General features: G+C 41.5%; 1 protein-coding gene across 6 annotated transcripts in view; it reads left to right on the top strand.

Moving 5' to 3' along the window:
- Positions 1 to 19947, top strand: part of CARD19 (caspase recruitment domain family member 19) — a 41338-nt gene that overhangs the window by 19014 nt on the left and 2377 nt on the right. For 5 of the 6 annotated variants that reach the window (XM_067544156.1, XM_067544153.1, XM_067544154.1 and 2 more), the window contains exons 2-6: positions 2819 to 2961; positions 5120 to 5273; positions 11444 to 11503; positions 13544 to 13615; positions 15223 to 19244. In XM_067544156.1, coding sequence (XP_067400257.1) covers positions 2819 to 2961; positions 5120 to 5273; positions 11444 to 11503; positions 13544 to 13615; positions 15223 to 15338 — 545 coding nt within the window. In that variant the 3' untranslated portion in view covers positions 15339 to 19244. The remainder of the gene's footprint in view (positions 1 to 2818; positions 2962 to 5119; positions 5274 to 11443; positions 11504 to 13543; positions 13616 to 15222; positions 19245 to 19947) is intronic. The other variant, XM_067544158.1, reaches the window with a different exon arrangement.

Genomic DNA, 19947 nt, shown 5'->3' with positions numbered 1-19947 from the left:
TGACTGGCACTATTACTGTTTTATGATTAGTCTGGGAGGTTTCATGAAGCCTTTCCTGTTAATTTTCAATACTGCACAGCTGTAAAAAAGGAAACGTAATACTAAATCTGTGATACATAAATGACAGGGGCTGTGTTTATACCAAGAGAAGCAAGTCCAGGTTCTGTGCTCAAGCTGTCCCTTTATGATTTAGTTCACCATGTCTAGCTAGTGAAGCACAGAGGGTAGGCAGGATCACTTACGGTCTGGAAGCCCAAAATATCAATAAAACCTGTTCATATAGTTTAACTGTACCTATGTACCCTGGGGTATTCCACGTTTCTTCCCCTACACTGGTCAGATCTATTATGAAATACCTCTGATGTCTAGAATGAATGCTTAAGTAGACGACAGTAGTAGAAACATACATTTTTAACACCTATTTCAAACATGGTTGTGTATAAACATCTCTTTCAAAGTCTGGCTAAGGAACAATCATTTGTGTAATCTGCATAGATCTGTATTTGAAAATTTGGGACACAAATAGCTCTAGAGCAATCTGAACTATTTTTAGTTAGTTGAATGCTGTTCTCTAAAGAGAAGGATCCTGCAAAAGCAGTTACTGGGAAAATGGAAATAATGCCTAAAGCAATGCAGCAAATCAGGAATCTTGAATTTCCTGAGGTTTGTAAAGGACCCATTTTATTTTGAAGTTCTATTTCTGCATGTATTTTATGTACTTTCACTGAAGGAATTTATTGTTATTGGAGGTTCCTCTTTTCCCAAATGGAGTGTAAAACAGTATATTATTCCCTTCAAGGAATAATGGACTTAAAATATTTTGTACTGTCCAGAAGAGGGCTGGGCAGTACAGGACACTTTTGGAGGAACTTCTAAGATTGGGAGTTTGTTGGGGCCACCTTGCAGTATAACTGAGGCTGGTGAGAGCCAGAGTGTAACCCAAGTGTGGCTGGCAGGCTGCAGTGTCACACAGACACTGAGGGTTTGGCTTGCATGCTGGAAGACTGCTTGTGAGCAGTGGCAAACTGACAGGGGACGGTGGGAGGGGACCATGGCCCCCAGGCGATGGCCAGCGGGGACGGCACTTGCCAGGCCCTTCACGTGAGCCGTCCCAGAGAGAATGGGGCTGCCGGGCTGGCTGGGAGCGGCGGAGCAGAAGCATTAGGCTCTGCAATGCATGTGCCTTCCTGGAGCACGCCACGCACCGGCTTCTGTCCACACCAGAATGCCGGTCCTGGGCCAAGAAGCACGTACTCCCACACTGGTCCCCAGAGCATGCACGCACAGGTGTCTCCCGGCGGCAGTGCAGTCAGGGTGGGTCGGGCTCCAGCTGGCCTGGGAGTGCCATGTGCCCCTGGGGAGAGCTTGGAAGCGCCCCCTGCAGGCAGCGCTATGGCTCTGCTGTGGGGAGAGAGGAGCCCAGGGCGGGCAGGGCAGAGACCTGAAGGCGAGGCCGAGCCTTGCTGCTGCTGCTGCAGAGAGCAGGCTTCGTGCCGGTGGGGGGCGCAAATGCAAGCATCGGTCCCCGAGCGCTGGAGACCAACAGTACACCACTGCTTGTGAGCAGCCCAGATGGAAGCTATTACAGCAAGGCATCGTAAGGCACCCAAGGGTGCAGGGCAGAGGTGAGACAGCTGCTCATTAGTCTGGATTGTTCCCTGGTATGTCACACAAAAGCTACAGAGCTCTCTGGCGCTTTAGCAGAGATGTTATTCCAAATGCTCTGGCTGCATTTCAGTTTTGGGAAAATACCTTGTGCCAAGTCTCGTAGTCCTTATTCAGACAAAACTGGCAGTACGTCAATGGGAACTTCGCCTGGATGTAAGCACAGAGTCAGGACAGCAGGAGTCCCTCACTCAATCTAACTAAATTCCCCCAGCAGTTCTGACTGGCTACGATAGATATCTTCATTTCCTTCCCTAAACTGTTGTGTACGGTTGCCATAAGCAGAATGGCTGCAGTTCCAGTGGTGGAAGAAGGGAATAATATATGTGCAATATTTCGGTTCTGTGCCCTTTTACCATTCTAGATGATAGTGGATATCACTATGAGATAAGGAAGATTTTTATATTAAGTAACGAGTTTTTTTAAAATAGTTTTAAACATTACAACTCAATTTAATATTTATAAATGGTAGGAAATGTATTTTCTACCTCATCCCTTCAGCAATTTTACATCTTGCAGACCAGTGGATGCAATGGGGATATTTGAAACATCCATTAGTGCCTTGGTAGTGTATAAATATCTTAGGAGAGCATTACCCAAAGTATGGAGTGCAGACCCCTGAGAGGGGCAGTGCAGAAGATTTGCTGAGGGGAAAGGGATGGAGGCGCACACGTGATGTATAATTGGAGATGGATGGTCCCTTAACAACATGTGGAGCATATGGTGAGATTGAAGGGGGCAACAATTGATTGCATGTTCTTGAAAGACAGCTTAGGCTTGCAAAAGTTTGGGAAGCACTGCCTTAGCTAATTATGCTATTAATCCTTTCCCTGCCATTGTGGGGCCTTGAACACTGTTTCACCTTGGTCCCTGCTCTTCTCTGCCTGCGGCACGTAATAATCTAGTCTACTGTAGTCTGTGATATTTTGGTCTAATGTCAGCTGCTGGGTTTCGTGTGCAGGTGCTGGATGGGTTGGTGGCTTATGTTGTGCAGAAGGTCAGCCTCGATGACCTGGCATTAAACTTTCTGACTATGAGAGGAAGCTGGTGTATGTGTTTTACCCTTCATCACAAAAGAGGCAATTTACAGAACTTATGGATAGTTTTGCCATCAAATAATAGTGATTCTTGGTGCATGCTCTTTTGTTCATAGATCAGTCTTACTGCGATCGGCTGCGGCAGGACATGTACTTTCTTACACGCAATGGCAGACTAAGTGAGCACCTGGTTGATAAAATTATTCTTCAGCTCAACAGAGTCTACCCCCAAATTCTCACCAATAAAGAAGCAGAAAAGGTAAGTGGCTGGATATTCCTGCAGTGTTTCTGGACATAGCTTTATTTTCTGCATTTAGGTTAGGACAGGGGTGTCAAACATGCGGCCCACGGGTGAACCTTTTTTGTCCAGCCCGTGAGCAGCCGGATACGGCCCGCGATCCTCTTTGGTCCGGCCCCTGGCGGCTGTATAAGGCCGTCAACTTTTTTCTTCTGGCCCCTGGCAGCTGCCGCCCGGCAATTCCCCTGGAGCTGCTGCCGAAAGACAGGACGCTGCGAGTTTTCTCAGCGGCGGGTAAGACGCCCTGAGGGTATGGCCCACTTTAAGTTCATTTTAATGAAATGTGGCCCACCATTGGAAGTTAGTTTGATCCCCCTGGGTTAGGACATCAACTGGTGAAGCTGCTTGTGCCAGCCTAGGAGATTCCTCAATTCCTAAACATCAGAATGGTTGCCGCTTTTCTTGCTTGCTATCTATAAAATGTGCACTCATCACTGCAGTATTTGAGAGCCTCACAACTGTTAATGAATCCGTACATCTCTGTGTGGTAGGAAAATATTGTCTGGGAAATAGAGATCATGAGGAACTTAGGCCTTATCTTTATTACAGGTTGCCCCGATTTAATGAAAGGTATATTTTTAAAGCGGTGCAGATCCCTGTGCTCCATCAATACAAGCCAGGTTTAAATTGATTTAAGCGTGTCCAGACAAAGGTTTAACTAAACTGATTTAAAAATGCACCCTTAATTAAATTGGGGCAATTTGGAATATAGATCAGGCCTGAGGCAGAAAAGCCAGCAAAGCCAACCTTTGCAAAGTGGTCACTGCTTTTGGGTGCAAAATCATTTATGTCAGTACAGAATGAGTGCAACGTGGGTATGAAATGCCACCGCATCAGAAAGGTAATAGTTTGCACTCGCTCTGTATGCAAGATGTAGGGCAATGGTGAATCAGCCTTTTAGAGTTCAGGATAATGAGCCAGATTCTCTTTCACACCAGTGTCAATTAGATCAACCACCACTGAAACGAGAGGAGTTATTGCGGTGTAAGAAAGTGTCTATGAGACCAGAAGCCAGACCATTCTATCCACATAGTTAAGGAAAGAGGCACGACTTAAATGATGTGAGACGTACACAATTAAAGAAAGGCTCGTTCATTTCGGAGCTTCACAGTGAATTTAAGGCCTGATTTTATGAAAGTAGTATTCTGTGCTGCCGTTCTTACTGACTGAACACTTTCCCCTTTCCCATGCAAATTTGGTCTCTCTTTTTCACTTACAAAAGTTGTCATTCCCGTGACACATACGAGGCCCCATCCTGCACACCTTCCACGGCTGGCCTCCCATGGCTTCAGTGGGAATTTTGCCTGAGTCAGGAGCATGAGAGGGTATTCCTCTCCCTCTAGACAAGGAATTGATCCTAAATGTAATGTTATCTCTATCTATCCTCCTGGTCCTAAGTGTAATGCTTTTATAGCTATTTGCCAGGGAAGTTTTTGGACACTTTCCAAATGCACACGTCTAAATGATTTCAGCTAAGGTTAGGTATAACATATTTACTCTCACTGTAAGGTTTACTACTGTTCAGAACTTTCTCAGATTATGGGGAAGGTCATCTCTTCTCTGTAACTACATGGATAGGAAGACAGAATGAACACAGAGAGTGATGCAGTAGGGCTGTCATGATGGCTAGAACATGTCATGGCCAAATTCCAGAGAACGGTGGAAAAGCACTTTCCATGTTTGTCCCAGTTCTGAGATGTGCATTTTCAATAAGACAACAGAAGTAGAGAACTTTTTATTTGCCAATGGCATAAAAAGTATTTCTATTTAGTGCTATATTTACAATAGATTGGTTTCTTGCTGGCTCAAACTCTTGGGAAATGATAAGCATCAGTTATCTTTCCTGTTGCTGTACTGAAGTTGATCAGGTGCTAAAACAATCCTTGAGCAAACTAAGTTAAGCAGCTGGTTCAAATTGTGCATGTTGACATTTGAGGTCTGAATCTTTATTTTTGTTTCCTATCCTAGAATGCTCATGTAATGACAGATACTTTTAGCATAATAAAGCTAACTCTATGTTCTCACTCTTTCATAATATAAATGTAGGGTAAGAACTAATTCCGCACTGTATTCTTGCTTTTGTAATCTTTGTTGTAATGAGTGCTTTTTTTTCTTACAGTTCAGAAATCCAAAGGCATTGCTTCATATTCGGTTGTCAGATCTGATAAGCCACCTACAAAAGAAAGGAGACAAACACTGTCAAGAATTTTACAGGGCTTTACAGATCAATGCTGAACAGCTGTATAATGATTTGCCAAGCAGGAAAATCATGAGTAAGTTGAGAGACATGTGGCTTCCCTGAGTCAATGTATCACAAAATTTGCCTTTGCAGGCATCTTTGCTGGCTTATTTTGAAGAATGAAATGCTCTTTTTCCATGTGTTAATTTCTACGGACTGGAGACTTTTGAAGCCACTTGGATTTGGATGCACAATTCTCATTAATTTTGACTGGAATTGGATGTCCAAATCTCTTTACCAGCTTTGAAATCTCAGTCTCTGTATTTAAGAATAAATTTATCCCAACATGTAGAATGCAGAAAAATAACTCAACTCCCATTTTCTTTCTTTTAATAGCTGCCCTTTTGTGCATTTTGTTTAATAGCCCATTTATATTTTCAAGTATTTATTCTGATTTGTAGTAAATAAAAGAACTATGTTTTAAAATAAGTTTGTAACACAAAGTAACAAAATCAAGGCAGTTTGGAGACTTGGCTTCCATTCAATGCTTAAATTACCCAGCTGTGCATCATAACTTGGCAAACATAAGATCTTAGATTATGCTTGTTTCACAAACACTTGCAATGGCAAACCATAGTGTTAATTAGTTGGGCCCTGATCCTGCAAACACAAAGGCACATGAGTAGTCACCTGAAGTCTGTGGGCCTTGTCGCATGCATATGTGTTTGCAGGATCGAGACCATAGCTGTTTCCATTTTTTATATTGTAAAGCTGATCTTTTTATAAAAGCAGAGGTATACAGTCCAGCTAGCTTACTATGCTGGGAAAATAATGCTTGCCATATTTGACCCATCCTGTCCAGTGAATTGGAGAAAGAAAGAAAGAAAGCTCAAAGAGGAAGTGAAATTCACTCAGTATGTTGAAACAATTTGAACAGCTTGAGGAAGGGCTGTTGCAATTAGGTGAATGAAGAGGCCTCATGTTAGGAAGTCCCTATAAAGTATCAAATGACACTGAGGCTGCACCATTCAAACCCCTTGTAGTTTTGAATAGCATTTTGGTAACATTCCAGCAGATTTTTTTGGTCATGTGGTCAAACGCCTAAGATTGATAGCGTAGAGTCAAAAACATGCAAGGCCAAAAATCAGAACGTTTTTCTTTCATTTATATGTAACAAATAATTTTTTGGAGAACAGTTGTCACTGAACCACAGCTACTGATGCCACTGACACCTCCCACACGCCATGCCATCCCCTGGAAAACATGCAGACTCCACAGCTAGCCCAAATTTCCCTCACAGCATGAGGGGTTTGCATGGGGCTTTGGTTTGGGCCCATCTCTACATCAGAAGTCCACATTAGTAATTATCACAGCAGCATTACCTCAGGCTGTTTGATTTGATGTGCACCTTGCAGATGCCGTCCCTGCTGAGGCTGTGTGGAAACTTGACTCAAAGACGCTCGTATCTAAAAGAAATGGGTCACTTTAGCTGAAGGAGTCAGGAACAGAAGCGCAGAGTTATCCTTCCTGGCTGACTGGACGACAGCCAACCGTCGTTACTTAGTAAGGGCCTGAATCTGCAGCACATGCTCGCCCAAATCCTCGCGCTGAAGTCACTGAGGATAACATTTTCAAAAGCTCGTTAATGACTTAGGAGCCTAATTCCCATTGGTTTTTTCCAATCAGATGTTAAGTTTTTAAGAGCCTGAATCGTTTTGGAAATGGGATTTAAGCACTTTTGAAAATTTTACCCTGAGCCTACTCCTGGGAGTAGATGTATCAGGATTGGGCCCTCACACATTAAGCGTGAGACTAGCGAGTTGGGCTACTAGAAGTGTTGAGTGAAGAACAGCACAGAGGTGTTACTGCATCTGGAGGTTAAATGAGACACCACTTTGCACATTGAATAGTGTTCCAAGCTCACTTTTACAAAGCAGCATTACATTTTCTATTCCTTTGCAGACTCTCATGTTGTAGACATGAGTAGTATGATTAAGATCTCTGGGTGAAAGCACGTACTATAACTATGTAGTCATAGACTGCGGTTTCCTTAGCCTCACATAATAAGGAAATACATGATGTATTCTAAGAGCAGTATAAGTGTTTGTATATTAGAAGCTGGATAGCTAAAGTGGTTGGTCCTCTGTCTGGATTAATTAGTTAATGTTTGTGAAAATGTGCACTGCTACACTATTGCTAAATTTTATTATTTCTGATGTATGAACTAACAGCCCACAAAAAGTAACCTTCTTAAAAACATAGCCCCTTTCTAAAATTAAGCAGCAGAAAGGAAGGAAGCCTATTATTTTTACTTCTCACTGAATCATTTAAATACGGAGGTCCTGAGGCTTCAAGACTGTAAACACATGCATAACTTTACTTGCATGAGTAGTTGTGCTGTTGAGTGAAGTTAAGCATGTGCTAAAGGTTTGCAGATTTGGGCTCTGAACATTTTAAACATGAAGGGAAAAAATTAAATCTTAAAGTTGACAACTTTATTTGGTTTCAGCCTAATGTGTATTTAGAGCAAAGTTATGAACACCCAAAAAAGAATTTGTCATGGGAATATTGGCAGAAACTGTAGTGCCTCAATGCCTTCCAGCTGCGCTGAAATGATGAATTCACTATTTCTTTAATAAGCACAGGCCCTTATATATTCCTTAGATATAAGGACTAGCTAGCATGGATTTGTCAAAAACAAATCATGCCAAACCAACCTCATTTCCTTCCTTGATGGTGTTACTGGAGAGAGAAAGCCGCAGATGTGATATATCTTGATTTTTAGTAGGTCTTTTGACACAGTCCCACATGACATTCTCATAAGCAAACTAGGGACATGTGGTCTAGATTAAATTACAGTAAAGACGGTGCACAACTGATTGAAAGACCATACTCAGAGAGTATTATCAATGGTTTGCTGTCAAATTGGGAGGGTGTATCTAGAGAGGTCCTGCAGGGATTGGTCTTGGGTCCAGTACTAGTCAATATTTTCTTTAGTAACTTGGATAATGGAGTGGAAAGTGTGCTTATGAAATCTGCAGCTGACACCACGTTGGAAGAGGTTGTAAATACTTTGGAGGACAAAATTAGAATTCAAAACAATCTTGACAAATTGGAGAATTGGTCTGAAACCAACAAAATGAAATTCAATAAAGACAAGTGCAAAGTACTTTGAAAGGAAAAACCAAATGCACAGCTAAAAAATGGGGAATAATTGGCTAGGTGGTTGTACTGTTGAAAAGAATCTAAAGGTTTAGTGGACCACAAACTGAATATGAGTCAACAATGTAAAGCGGTTGCAAAAAAGTCTAAAGTAATTCTGGCGTGTATTAATAGGAATGTTGTATGTAAGACATGGAAGGTAATTGTCCCACTCCATTCAGCATTGGTGAGGCCTCAGCTGGAATTCTGTGTCCAGTTCTTGGCACCTCACGTTAGGAAAGTTATGGGCAAATTGGAGAGTGTCTAGAACAGAGCAACAAAAATGATAAAAGGTTTAGAAAACCTGCTATATGTGGAAAAGTTAAAAAACCTGACATGTTTATTCTTGAGAAAAGAAGACTGAGGGGTACTTGATAAAAGTCTTCCAATTTGTTAAGGGCTATTATAAAGGGGATCAATTGTTATAAAGAGGATCAATTGTTCTCTGGACCCACTGAAGATAGAACAAGAAGCAATGAGCTTAATGTGCAACAAGGGAAATTTAGGTTAGATATTAGGAAAAACTTTCTAACTCTAAGGGTGGTTAAGATCTGGAATAGGATTCCAAGGGAGGTTGTCCACCATCCTTGTAGGTTTTTAAGAACAGGTTGGACAAACACCTGTCAGAGATAGTCTAGGTTCCCTTGATCCTGGCTCAGTGCAGGGGGCTGGACTAGATGGCCCCTTGAGGTCCCTTCCAGCCCTACATCTCTATGATTCTGTAACATATGGTATAAACACGTCTTGGTGCGTGAGGAAATATTTTTTTTTAAATTGCCTTTTTAAAGAAAAACTATTGTAAATGTCAAAGTTATTTTTTCAATTTTAAAAGACAACAAAAATTCTTCCTCTCACTAAATACAGTGATTGAAGTTAAATGTCTAGTCATGTCGCAAGAGACCCACTAGGGGGGGCTGCAGTACGTGATACAGTTTCTGGTATATTCTGAAGCTGTGAATCAATTCTCATTCTCTGAGGCGGATTGAAGTACATTTTTCATTTCTCTTAAGAGTAACAGAGAACAGAATGATAAAGGGTTAGAGCATCCCCCTCAGAGGACCACCCTGATAAGGGGTTGGAAACTCTGCAGGGCCCGTCTCCCAAGATCATCTTAGGTTTTGAGGACTCCATTGAGGTTTTGCAGTGAGGCTTTTTTTCTCCTGACCCTCTCCAACCTCTTGGCAAGAAGGTTAAGTGGTATCTGTGCTGCCCAAGGTTTCCCACTTCAGTGAGTGCTTCTGTAATGTCCCTCAGAGGGATGCCACCGCATGGGAGAAGAGAGTTCCCAAGCTAATGCTGGCTAACGCAGACCGACGCCAGGCAAATCTGCTGCGTTGGACTGGTGTGGTGGGGGTAATGTGTAGTGAGTGCTCGTGCACCTCTGTGATCTGCTCATGGATCCCGAGCCCTCGGGGGTTTTCTGAGGTGGAAAGGGAAATGGTGCTGAGGAGGTGCCATTTGCCCCATTCTGTTTCGTCTGCCCAGAGAGCTGGATGGGCTGATTGGGCACAAAGGTACCAGAGCGAAGGAAAGAAAAATCAATAAAATAAAAAGTCACAAATGCTCGCCTGTAAATTGCTGCAATGCAGCCAAATTTGGAATTCACACACACTGTCGATTTTTTTTTTTATTTGAAAAATTAACCAACCACCCACAATTAAATTTTGTTGGCTGAAAAGTTCCTTCCACGAATCAGGCTGTGTTTCAGTGGAAGAAATTTTTAATATGAATTAAACACAGAGAGCAATATTCATAGGTCCTGGTGTTCCCCCAGCGAGGAGCCTGCCAATACCTGTGCAGCCAGATTGAGCTCCACATCCTCGGAGGCCTACATGTCTTTTGAAGGAGGACAGGGACAGAGTTGCAGACTCTGCCCTGCCTGGGTTTTGGTAACAACAAGTGCCCACTCATTTGACATCATTTAGGGTAACTAGATGTCCCAATAGTGGGGGACAGGCCTGGGATCCTGGCCAGAACCCACCCAGGGGATTGGCTGTCTGGTTACTATCTCCATGTCCCTTGTTCCATCTTGTCCCTGCTCTTGAGCTAATGCTGGGCCCGACTGCACAGTCTGTCAGAACCCTTTTGGAGAGTGGTGTGTGGTCAACTGTCATCTTAAACAGTGGATAGGCAGTGTAATAAGCAGAGATTAACATTGGTCGAGCAATGCTAGAAATACACACTCTGAGACGTGCACGTTAAAGGTAAAGAGTTCCCTGAATGGGGATGGAGGGTTGCTTTCACACTATGGCAAACTGAAAAGCACTGTCAAATTAAAGAAATGATTTCTCCATCTGCGATTGCTAACTCTGGAAAATCTTGTTGACAGGCTAGATTCCCCTTCTGTTTGATTTTACAGAGAAGTACCAATCTCAGGCCACATCTCACGTGTCAGCCGTGAGCAGGCCGGACCTGTTGACATCAATGAGAGTTGCACACGTGTGTATCTGAAAGCAAAATTTGGTCTCTGATGTTGGGTAACCGAGTCCATTGCCATGTCAATTGTTTTCATGTCAGAAACACAGCTCAGTGACTTGGTTATAGGGTGGCGAGGAGAACACTGATGGCTGTGGGAGTAAACCCTTCTTTAAATCCTGATATTTTTTTTGCAGCTATCCATTTTCAGACTGATTGGTGATTTAAACTTTGTCCCAGTATGAAAGCCTCTCTCTGATGTAATGTATTACCAACCTTCCTCTTACTCTCTGGGCATTTACATCTCTGACAGGAGAAATCAACAGAACAATCTGACTGTTTTAGGCCTCAGTCCAGCAAAGCATTTAGTCCTGGGAGTGATTTTAAGCATGTGAATCGTTTGAACGGTTACCCCTCAGGTCCCAGTGGGACTACTTGCATGCTTAAAGTTATGCATGTGATTAAGTGTTTCGCTGGACCAGGACTGTAAATCCTCAGTGCCTTAGAGGGGTGAATATTTCACATAAAGATTTGCTGTTTCTCTGAAAAGTGGTAATACAGACTTTCCCTCCATTTTGCATGAATTGATACAGAAGTGTGTTGGCTGGAGCTCAATACTAACTCTTGGTGTGTTGCTTTTGTTTCTAGAAACCTCAGCTTCCACAGGGATAGACACAGACAAGGAGAAATATATTCTAACTGACAGGGGTAAATAAAATGCATACCGTACCATTGGATAGAACAATACTTTTAGATGAAGATGCAGTTCATTTTACAACTTCATTTACATGGACCAAATCATTTGTTCTCTTTTGTCTTTATTGTAGCTATTTAAATGGTTTTATTAGAGGAAAGCTTATTCAGCCTGCAACTGAGAAATCTGGTGTCATAGAATTCAAGAGATTTAGGAAACATTTACATTGGCATTCTTCTTCAATTTGGCATATTTTCTAACTAGCCTTTAGTTTCTCATGCCCTTCCAATACTTTAGTAATAAAGGGTTTTACAGTGATAGTTGGGCTTTTGCAGAAGAACCTTGCTAAATCACTGGGAGACCCATCGCAAATTGCTGAATTTTGCAAATTAGTGAGTAGACAAAAACAAACCAAACAAATAAGACATAACCAACAACAACAACAAGAAGAAGGCCCAAGAATAATGGTAAATTAAATATACTTTGTCCATTAAGGATAAATTGCGTCTCTTCCCTTGCCCTACTCAGTGCAATGGTGGGATCCATAACCATGGAGGGGAGGGTAACACTTTAGGAAACTGCAAAAGGTCAGCGTCCCCTTGTGTGCCATCATGCTGAATAAGGGGCTGTGACTGGATCAGAGACTACTCATATCCATCAACCATTCCTAGGGAGCCACACCAAACTATTGCAATTGTGAGCCTGAAGTAGCAACTGCAGAATGACTCCACTGCTGGAAAATTTCTATTCCCTGCTCTCCCTGTGTCTGTGGGCAACCCCAGCTCGTAGTTAGGCTAGAACTAGGATTTCCCCCTAAAAAGATAAATACAATTTAGGTGTAATCATGATAGCACTTCCCAGGATGCTAGTAAATATATGCTATCATATTATGTAATAGGGAAGAAATCGTGGTAATCTGAGACCTCCCTTCAGCACTCAGCTATTAAACGTTGGCCAATTTTTGTCTGGCTGAGTGAAGAGTGGATTAGCTGGGTTCTACTGTACGGCAATAGAAGCACCATATTTAATTTCAGTTTGAAATGTTTAAATGGTTTCCCGTCAGGGATTTGGATTAAATATACGGTACAAATAACTTTGCATCTCAGTTGCATTCAGAACCATGAACAGCAACAGAAAACATTTTTAATGCAGTATTCATTACTTCGCAGTGCACATCTAAATGCATTCACACACAATACTGTTCCCGGTTCATTTTATATACGTAAGAATGTACATCGGTATATCAGTAGCTATCCTTTAAATAAGTGAAATGTATAGCCACTCAAAAATGTGCAAATCTTGGGTGTTAAAACAGCTGATGACTGGCTTTTGTCTTTTTCTTTCTGGCCGTAGTTTATTTCATGCAGTCTAATCCTGCAATCCTTGCTCAGAGAAAATTCTCAAGAAAGTCAAGGGTAACTAAAGTCAGGAGTTTTGAGCATGGACTGAAGGACTGGACCCATAAAGAGCAGTAATTTTTCTTCGAGGAGAGCAAGGAAAAGGGAAAGATGAAGAAAGCAAAGTATAAAAAAGAAACATTGTGAAAAACTACTTATTTGGGGCCAGATTCCAAGAGAGTTACTCTCAGTGAACAGTACCTTACTTTAGGAGCAGTTCATTGACATCTGTGGGACTTCTCAGGGAGTTAGGTGCTATTCACTGAGTGATGGTATCAAAATCTGGCCCTTATTTTGCCAGTTTTGTTTAAAAAACAAAAGAGGAGGGGTTATTTTTTTTACACAAACTAGACATTTTTCTGTAAATCTAAGAACTTTTTCATGTGTAGTGTAATTAGGCCTCCCATTCTGAGTTCTAATTAGAACAAGAGGGGCTAACAATATCAGAGTTATTGTAATACACAATATTTACAATAAAGTGATGGTATTTTATAGTACATTAGGTACAGAATATACAGAATTACGATTGTGCATACTTCATTTGAATAATCTTAGCCATGCATTTTAATAATTGAGTTTAGTGAATCATCAGATTAAACTAAACTTTCACTTTTCTGTATTCTTTTACTAAATTCACTTTTCCTTTTTCGTCCGTAGGTCCCATGTTCTTCCTTGCTTGCTTTAGTGTTGCGGCAGGATTAGCATTCTTCATGTACTGCTGTAACTCAGGTAATCTCTTCTGAAATTATTTTAAAGGGAAATTTTTATTCTCAGTCACCTTACCACAAAACACATTTGAGGGGTTTCCTGTGTATCTTGAATAAAAGCTGCTTCTGCAGTAGAGCTAATGGAAGGTGTCATCATTCATTAATGAGGTTAGGATGCAACCTGTGCCCCAGATGCACAAGGATATAAATAATAAAAAGCTCATAGCTTAGTTACACAAGAAGTCACAAATTAGATGTCACTTTTTAAAGATCTAAACCATAGTAATGTGAACTCTCATTGCTACAGCAGATAGGATTCTCCCAGTGTCCACAGGGTAAAAAACCAGAGAACAGATCTCAAATTTGCATATTTACTATGAGGTTGTCTTTTCCTTTTGGAGGAGATCCTTTGGTTCTTGCTTCACACTGCTCATTACAGTGGTCGAATGCTGGTCGCCTGCCACAGCACCAGGTTTCACATGTAACAAATTGAATCTGAGTTAACAATGTGATGCAGTTGCAAAGAAGCCTGATGTCATTCTGGGGTGTATTAACAGGAGTGTCGGATGAAAGAGACAGAAGGCAATTGTCCAACTCAACTCAGCACTGGTGAGGCCTCAGCTGGAGTATTGTGTCTAATTCTGAGTGCCACACTAGGAAAGATGTGGACAAATTGGAGAGAGTCCGGAGGAGAACAAGAGAAATGAAGAAAGGTTTAGAAAACCTGACCTATGAGGAAAGGTTAAAAAAACTTGGCAGGTTTAGTCTTGAGAAAAGAAGACTGAAGGGGGACCTGATAACAGTCTTCCAATATGTTAAGGGCTGTTATAAAGAGGACTGTGACCAATTGTTCTCCATGTCCACTGAAGATAGCACAAGAAGTAATGGGCTAAGCCTGCAGCAAGGGAGATTTAGGCTACATATTAGGAAAAACTTGCTAATGATAAGGGTAATTAAACACTGGAACCGTCTTCCAAGGGAGGCTGTGGAATCCCTGTTGTTGGAGGTTTTTAAGAACAGGCTAGACAAACACCTATAAGGGATGGTGTAGGTATACTGAGTGCTGAGGCAGGACCAAGTAAACCTAGACCATTCCTGACAGGTGTTTGTCCCACATGTTCTTAAAAACCTCCAACAACAGGGATTCCACAACTCCCTTGGAAGACTGTTCTAGTGCTTAACTGGGTTGGATTTGATGACCTCTCATGGTCCCTTCCAGCCCTAGGTTTCTATGACTTTGCCTTCTTGAATCCTTCCCATTCCAGCTTCATTTGACACAGTGTTCTTTATTTCTTCACCAGGGCTCTAGTGCTAACTGACATACACCAGCCCATGGACAACTGAAGCCCAAAAGATCATTTTGATAAATAGTGAATGTCTATCAAAAGTGAGCCATGGAATTTTTTTCACTTGAGATTCTGACCTACTCCCTGTTAAAATTGCCTCTGCAAATCAAAGGTCCCTTAGCTGGGCTTTTCAGTTCAGTTCATTTACAAAATACAAAGAAACAACTTTCCCCCAGAAGCATTTTTGTAAGGAATCTTTGCAAAACACTGTTTATTAAAACTGTACTTATCAGTTGATTAGTTCACTTTCTTTTTTCCCTCCCATCTTTTGTCTTTGTTTTAGATCCTAAAGTTATAGGAGGAGCCAAGAAAATACTGGGATTTTCTCCTATTATCATAGGAAGACACGTTAGAAATATTTGTATGGTATACATGGAAGACACGTCAAGGAAAAATTAAGGAAAAGTTGCTTCTTCAATTTTCTGTACAGTATACCTGCCAACGGAAAACCAAATATATATACACACACTATATATATATATATTATACCAAAGATTTGGTTAACTGGCTTTAGCAGTATATATGCTGCTTCAAGGTGCTTTCAAATGGTCAGCTACATATGAACTTTCTTGTGGAAACAGATCTTTTATTTTTGTAAATGCTTCTTTTAAAATATTTATCATTTGGGTATGAACATTTTTAATACACTTTAGCAATTATAGCTCTTAAGTCATGTTTGTGTATTTGTGTTTTATACTGGGTATAGAGGAACACCGCTGTTTAGAGGATGTAATTCTGTCTCTTTTTACTGGGTCACTTAGGAGTGATACTTAAAAAAAACCAAAACAACCCAAAGCCTTACTAAGAAATGGACCTGATCTTTTGTGTCAGGATTGTTCATTCCATTTGCATTCTTTATACTACATGAGCTCAGAGTTATGGGCACTGTGCCTACACGGCTAATCACAAGCTGGTTCACTTTGGGTGTATTCAAAACCTTGCAAGGTTTCCTGACTGCCTCCTTTCATGCTTCATCCCAGTCTGCCATGGCCATGCTCTGGCAACTGTCTGTTATCAATGTTATAATAATATTGAGCTAGGGTAGGCTTCAAACAATGGCCCTTTGAATCTGTGGGATGGCAGAACTATCGAGCATTTGAAGCCACCCAGTAGGTTTTTCAGACTTCTTTCCTTTCCAGGGAAGTTTGTTTAGTTTGCGTATAGCCAGGAAACTGAAGTAGTCCCGCATATTTGGCAGGGACTTCAGAAATAATCAAAGCTGCAAGACGTGCTTTTGTTTATGGCGAAAAAGATGTATTTTAACGTGAAGTACTGTAAGATTTTCTAAGATAGCTAGATCACACATTATATTGTTTCTTCTGTGGGTAAAATCCTGAAAAACTTGCAAAAATCTTTCTTAACACAAAGAATTGGTGTAAGGCTAACGCATGTGTGGGAAGAACAGGGAGCCAGAACTGAATATAAGATTTTGGAGGTTTTTCCTGTTTGTTTTGCTTTATAGGCCCAATCCTGGTCCCATTTCCACGCTGGAATCTGATAGGACTCTATCTCTTTAAGATCCTTGAATATTGCAGCCCTTTATTGATGTGGCTGGTCTCTCCCTGTTCTGTTGGTCTTCCTGAAATCTCTGGAACTTGTCAGCCTGTTTAGTGTCATCTCTCTGCCACCTGTCTTCTGTCCCAGCCTGCTGAACAGCTAACCACTTTAGCATTGCACTCTCTTGATCAGGTGGATCATCGAACAGTCCTGTCTCTGGCTTAGCAGCTGCCTCTAAAGGACTCAGGGCTTATACTTCATCCCACTCCTTAACCTCTGGTCTATTCCTGGGGGTGGATAGACAAGACTGTTGGTATAGCTCCTCCAGCACCCTCAGCAAGTGTCTCTTCTGACGTCTTGATGGGCAGATATCCAAAGTGGACTTTTTCCCATTTAGAACCTAAGCGACATCCCAAGCAGGACCCCCTACGACAAAGGGCCTGAATGAACAGGTTGGCTTATATAACACCAGTGCTCCAGTCAATCAGGCAAAGACAAAAGTTTCTTTATTAAATCTGTCCTTCCCCAGTTTGGGATGGGAAAAGGGCTAGAGCAACAGTAACTGACTGACTAACCTGTCAAATCACGTCCCAGGGGTTGTCAACATTAACAGTTTGACTAGGCAGGTCTTAGTCAGCACCTACTGGCTAGCCTCACATCAACTCCTTGCTGGCTTTCTGATCTCCTCTTCCTATCATTTATACAATTTCCTGTGGCCTTCATGGGCTAACCTGGTGCAGTCATTAGTGACCCCTTGTATACAATACCTGGTTCCCTGGTGTGTGGATATTTGGGCTATAATCTCCCAACCTATAAATTAAACCCCGAAGGAAGAGGGGCGGGGGGGAAAGCCACCCAATAGAAACCTGGCAGGCTCTTCAGATATTTGACTATCCTGTCACATACACCAGTCAACATTGACGGGACCTGCATGCCCATAAATGAATGGCTATGGCCCTGATCCAGCAAGGGATGTAAGCATGTGCCTAACATTAAGCATGTGAGTAGTTCCATAGATGTCAATGGGACTACTTGTGTGTTTAAGTGTCTCCCTGAACTGGGGCTTTTACCAGAAAATCTGTTTTTTTCCCCCCAGTGCCTCAGTTTCAAGAACCCTAAAAAGATAGTAATGATGGGATAATTTATACCTAAGCATTCATATGACTCTTTAGTCTGATCATAAGGTCAAAACCAAGGTCAAAGCAGTGGGGTTGCAAATCAAGTTATTTTCCAGCTTTAAACTCTCCTATACTTTCACATAACAAAAATGTCATCTTACTCCAAGGAAAACAACCCGCATTATCCTCTTAGAAGCAACTCAGGACCAGCTTTCTGAATAACAGACCCCTTTTGGCACCCAGAAAAGATCTGCAGGAATATGTGACCAATTGAGGAAAGGCTGAAATAGGGCCCAAAGGGGTCCTGTTTCTTCCCCTACTCCTATCAGTGGGAATGTTGCCATTGCAGTGGAGAGGAACAGAAGCCAGCCATAAGCAGACAGCATTGTTTGTCTGATTACATGTCTCAAACTCAGTGTTTTCACTGGTGTAACTATGTGAACTTCACCAGAGTAGCTCCTCATTTACATCCACATACGGCAAGATCAGGAGTGGGCCACAGGAATATTTAAATATATAACATAAGGTGTAAATGAAAAAAAATTCTGTGCAAATGAAATAACATCTTTTGTCCTTAACCAGCAGAGCAGTATGTTTAGATGTTTTTTCCTCTGTCTGCCCCTTCATCTCTCATGTCTATTTCGATCTAATAGCCACAGGGAATTTTATTATAGGAAAAACTGTGACAGTGCTTGCAGCTTTTCCTATAGAATTGCCATGATAATGTCACCGATGACCACAGCTCTGCTGCCGTAGTTGTACACTGATCCAGTACTATGCCCACTTTCAAGCTGGAAAGTGCTTTAATTCTGTTCTGTTCTTCCTGTGTCTTGCCCTGTAGTTAAAGTCAGAGCGATTCTTTCCCCCCCAGCACCCCATCTCTAATTTATAACATCTGAAACCAAATGTAATTCTCCATATGCTGCTTAAATCCAGCAGTGTCTCCGCTCTAAGGAAACTGAAATAAAATGCTTCAGAAATGTAAAAGGGTTTTAAATCCTTGTGCCAAAGCTGTATTGGAAATCTCATTAGAGTGAGATGATTTCTGTTTATAGCAGAACCACTGTACAAAAGAGAGTCATCCCAAGCAGTCACATCTCATTTTAATGCAAACACAGCAGCCTTGTTACTAGTAAGCAGCTTCTCTGTATCTAGATTATCCAATTTAGTGTCCCTTCGACAAAAGACTTGTAAATTGTGATTTGTTATGAGTTATTGTTGAAATCCTGAAGAAAGAATCAGTGTCTCGTACAGCTTGAAGACCAGATTCTGCCACACTAACTCACTGAATAGTAGTTTAATCTACCAGCAATTCCACTGAAATACCCATGGAGTAGGATCCTACTCAATGTAAGGATGGCAGAATATTCTCCTGACAGAGTTTAGGGCCTGGAACATCAAAGCTATTTAGGAGCCTACCTCCCAATGAAATCAATGTGAGGTACGTGCCTAAATAGCTCTGAGGATTTGGGCCTGGGTTCTTTAAAGAAAATGGCTTTGATAATCTTTGCAATCATAAGACATAGGAATGTTTACTAATGGCTAAAGTTTTATTTTTTCTCTTTTTGAGATCTACTGAGATCAGGTTACCTTTCACAAATAAAATCTGGGAAGGACACCCAGCTACTAGGACTGGAGGGAGTGCACAAGCAGCCGGAGCAGGATTTGGCTGTAAATCTCCACACAGAAGGTAAAATCTTTCTTATGCTTCTGTTTTCAGGACAAGCTTATTTTTGGTCCAATATGGCCAGTTAAAGAACCTCAACAGTCAATAAGAGAAAACTGCTTCTTCTTTTTCGGCTGTTTGCAGCATTACTTGTAAATGGAAACTAATGGTTACTTTGCATAGACGTGTAATTTTTACATTGCACAAGTACTATATGCAATGTTGTTGTAGCTGTGTCGGTCCCAAGATATTAGAGGGACAAGGTAGGTTAGGTGATACCTTTTATTGGACCAACTTCTGTTGGAAGCTTGGTGCTCTTACCAACAGATGTTGGTCCAACACCCACCTTGTCTCTCTTGTGCAATTACTAGGTTTTCTCCCATCCACCACCCACCTTTCTGCTTCCTAGAAAGAGGGCTTGAGGAAACACGGAGGGACAGCAATAGATTTCTCATAGTTTTCTCAATCTGGAACAGAAGGTTCCAGATATTTTTGTAACCCTATAGGGATGGATTCTGATACCAAGCTGTATCTTACTCCTTTGTATAATGTGTTTGTATAGCAAACCATATACCGTATAGAGGTTTTTCCATGTCCAGTGCCTTAGGAAGTGGATAGACTTGCCTTTTGGACGTCATGAATTCTGTGGTGCCCTTCCACAGAAGGGAGACTTAGGTTGGATATTAGGAAAATCTTTCTAACTATAACTTTCTAACAATAAGGATAG

Source organism: Emydura macquarii, unplaced genomic scaffold (assembly GCF_026122565.2).
Source record: "Emydura macquarii macquarii isolate MOO-44397 ecotype Brisbane River unplaced genomic scaffold, CSIRO-AGI_Emac_v2 contig_968, whole genome shotgun sequence".
NCBI classification, from domain to species: domain Eukaryota; kingdom Metazoa; phylum Chordata; order Testudines; family Chelidae; genus Emydura; species Emydura macquarii.
Note: the sequence above shows the minus strand (reverse complement) of the source record. Positions and strands in the feature narration are given on the sequence as shown.